Here is a 3,506-nt window from a genome sequence, read left to right on the forward strand (position 1 = left end):
TCATAGTAGAAAGTAAAAATCTTTGAGTTGTGGTATTGGGAAAAAGTACTGAATATCCCATGGACTGCCAAAAGAATGAAAAGCTATGTCTTAGGGAAAGTGCAGCCAGAATGGTCCTTGGAGGCAAGGATGGTAAAGTTTCTTCTCTTATCCTTTGGACAAATTTCTAGGGAGGTGATTTCTTGGAAAAGAATATTGTACTTGGAAAGGTGGAGGGTCAGTGAAGGAAAGAAAGACCTCCAATCAGGTGGTTTGTCACAGTGACTGCAGCAGGGGGCTCAAGTGTATCAGAGATGATGAGGATGGCACAGGGTAGAAAAGAGTTGTGCTCAACAACAACAAGCCCATCTTACATATACTAGTTCACCTATCAGACTAAAATCTATGATGACTTACTTTTTTTAACACTCTGATGTGCTTACAAGAGAGAGAGAGACAAAGCCATGGACTTACCCCTCTGGGTCTGCATGAGTTTCCAAGGACCCTAAATGCATTTTCATAAGCTATCATTCTTGCTCAATTATAATGACTTTTCAAGTCAGGTGAGTTTGTCTATACACTCTACAAGTTGTTGTTCCCATGTTTTCTGTTGTGTTTTTGATTTTGTAAAATTTTCTGGAATTTTAGCTTTATTTTTATGATATTATTAATTGTGAACCTGCATAATTTTTTTGTGAATCAAGTAGCAATTAAAGAAGGAGAAATGGGGAAAAAAGGATTCCCACCCAGTTGCTAATAGTGCTGCAACGAATATTGTTGTAATTCAATGTAGACAAATTTGTAAAATAATTTTTCCATTGTTGTGTACTATGGACTCAGAACAGACCCATTGCTGACCCTCCTGTGGGTTTTCAGAGGCAGTTAATCTCACAGGAGGAGGCTGCCCATCTTTCTCCTGTGGAGGAGCTGGAGGATTCAAACTGCATGACTTTGGGACTGTAGCACAGCTTCTTAACACTAGGCTACCCAAGCTCCTTATTTTGCCATTAGTATCCATATAATCTAAGATATATTGCTTTTAAATAATTTGTAATGGCAGTTATCATATTAGTCTATGATTCAAACTGCTAATAAATATTCCTAAGGATTCCGTGTGATCTAGTACAGGAGGTGGTCTCTGATGGGCGAGTGACACCGCATCCTGGGTATGTGAAGGTTAATGTGCTTAGTTACTAATTGAAAAGATGATTTTTCAAGTCCACTCAGAGGCTTCTCAGAAGAAAGATCTAGTGATTTATTTCTGAACAACTAGCTCTTGAAAACTCTGTGGAGCACAGTTCTTCTCCAAACACACAAGGTCTCCAATCAAATCATTAGTAACTGGGTTAAGAGACTTGGGGCACTCACTGAGGATGAGGGAACTGGGATTGGAGGCCTGATCCAGTGGAAGATGCTAGGGTTATAAGAAGGCTGGCCACCGGGAGAGGAGAACATGGACTCTTAGATTCTCAGTAAGAAAGCTTCGGCATGAATTGATAAGTATGTAGAGGGGAAAAAGAAAGAAATACTATCAATCTTTATGATTGACCTATGATAAGCTTGTTTGTTACTCTCTTACATATTAGGTCATGAATGATAGTTTTAGTAAAGTGGAGGTGTGTTCAGTGTTCCACAGGGATGGAGGGGGGGCTGAAAAAGGAGCAAGTGCCTAGCCCTGGCCACTCAGCAGAAGGGAGAGGGCAACAGAGGTATTAGGAAATGCTTAGGAAGTTGTAGCTTGTTCACACAGGAACAGTGTGTCGAAAGAAGCTGACACTGAAGGAAGCTCTGACTCCATTTCAGTACTTTCTTGTTAAATTATTATCACTCAATTACTAGGATAGTTCTTGCCCAGGATGGATTTGAAAGCAAGAAATATAGCTCAGTGCTGAGAAAAAGATTCTCCTTTTGAGGCTGAGGAGAAAAGGAAAGGATGGGCTGAGGTGTCTTCCTCAGGGTGAGCGTCCACAGGTGACAAAGCCTTGTAATATTCGTCTTGTCCATCAAGCACTTTGATTTCACTGCAATAGAGGAAACATACATCGGGATTATCACTGAGGTGACTACCATTGCTTCTTCAGTGGTTGGAACATGGTTGGATCCCAACACTGTAGAGGATGGGTAGGTTAAGCTCAGGGCTTCCCTCTACACATGGACTGGGGTCTGAGTCACCAAACCTTTCACCTCTGGACCACACACTGAGCCCTGCTTTGTGGTTCTGGAAATTGTCATCATCTTCCAACTTGATTTATGTGAAACAAATTGGCTTTGTCTGGTTCCTTCTAGTTGGGAAAGTCACCCTCATGACCTTTTCCAGTTCACACAAATACTAGTAATCAACTTCATTACTCTTCTAAATCAAGATGATAATCAGCTGAGCCTCAAACTAGTTAGTTGTCTTCTAACCATTGGGAAATGTTTTTCTTTATGTACGTGTAAGGCCCAGGGGTAGGATAATGTGGGGAAAGTGGTGTGTCTGTGCTTTGTGGGTGTTCTTATTTGTGGAAGGAGAGTTTTAGACAACCTGTAACCTGTCTGTAATTATAAGGAAAGTCCAATTCCCTAGAATAATTACGAGAAATAACATTTGCCCTTAGATGACCATGCCAGCCTTTTCAGACAGAAAGGATTCAAAATGTGTGTATTGCTACTGGGAAGGGTAGTTTCCCATGCCAGCAGCGGTGGCAATATCCTGACTGCATATTTTTAGAAGCCTCTCTGGAAAGTTTTGCATTTTCTGTAATATCACAAAGGACCCCTTCTGTTTACAGTTGCTTAGAACTAAGAAGACAGATATTTACCCAAGTTTTCTTGGCTTCCTCTTGCTCCCTTGATATTCTAGAGTTCCCTGTGGAGAGGGCCAAGAACACACAGTCAAAGCAAAGCAGCAAGTCGTTAATTTTTAATTCAAAGTGATTTTGTGTTGAATGCAAGCAGATGCTGATAATATCAGAAGTCACAGCATAATTTTTTTGATCAAAGGGCTCAAGTGAGCCTGATGAAGCATGCATCTTGCTCGTCTTTGATAAACCACATCAATTATTCACCGTGAAGGCAGACATCCTGACATGAAAGCAACAGATAAAGAGCCTAAGCACATGTTCGAGAAGGGAGCATAAGAGAGTGGGGGTGGGGCTGGAGGGGCTGGAACAGGTATTAATAACAGAATTATTAACTGGAAACAAAGCCAGTGAAACAGCTTCAGGACCACTTTGAACTCACATTTAACTGGTTATAGTACATGGTGTCCTCAGGGCTACTCAGCATTTTGGGTTGTTGACATCGTCGGCGAGGTGTTCGCTGCTTCTGTGCAAGACCATTTTCTGAACCTGCAACAAGATTACAAAACTTCATTGTAAACCACCCCAGGTGTTGGGAAAACTGACCAATATCCCTGTCTACATCTTCACATAAATGGAAAGTAGAAACTGGGTCACATTTTAATGGGCACTGGTTAGAAGCTTTGCACTGAGCTGCTAATACTCTAAGACATGTCATCTGCATGCGCACATACACACACACACACA

General features: G+C 41.3%; 1 protein-coding gene across 1 annotated transcript in view; it reads right to left on the bottom strand.

Annotated features, from left to right (window-relative positions):
* Positions 1 to 1,861: 1,861 nt before the first annotated feature.
* Positions 1,862 to 3,506, bottom strand: part of MYO3B (myosin IIIB) — a 642,969-nt gene continuing 641,324 nt past the window's right edge. The window contains exons 33-35 of the mRNA XM_006878970.1: positions 3,202 to 3,308; positions 2,781 to 2,827; positions 1,862 to 2,000 (exon numbers count right to left, since the gene is read on the bottom strand). Of these exons, the coding sequence (XP_006879032.1) occupies positions 1,862 to 2,000; positions 2,781 to 2,827; positions 3,202 to 3,308 (293 nt within the window). The remainder of the gene's footprint in view (positions 2,001 to 2,780; positions 2,828 to 3,201; positions 3,309 to 3,506) is intronic.

This window comes from Elephantulus edwardii, unplaced genomic scaffold (genome assembly GCF_000299155.1).
Source record: "Elephantulus edwardii isolate Elephantulus edwardi_28Jun2011 unplaced genomic scaffold, EleEdw1.0 scaffold00001, whole genome shotgun sequence".
Taxonomy (NCBI): Eukaryota; Metazoa; Chordata; class Mammalia; order Macroscelidea; family Macroscelididae; genus Elephantulus; species Elephantulus edwardii.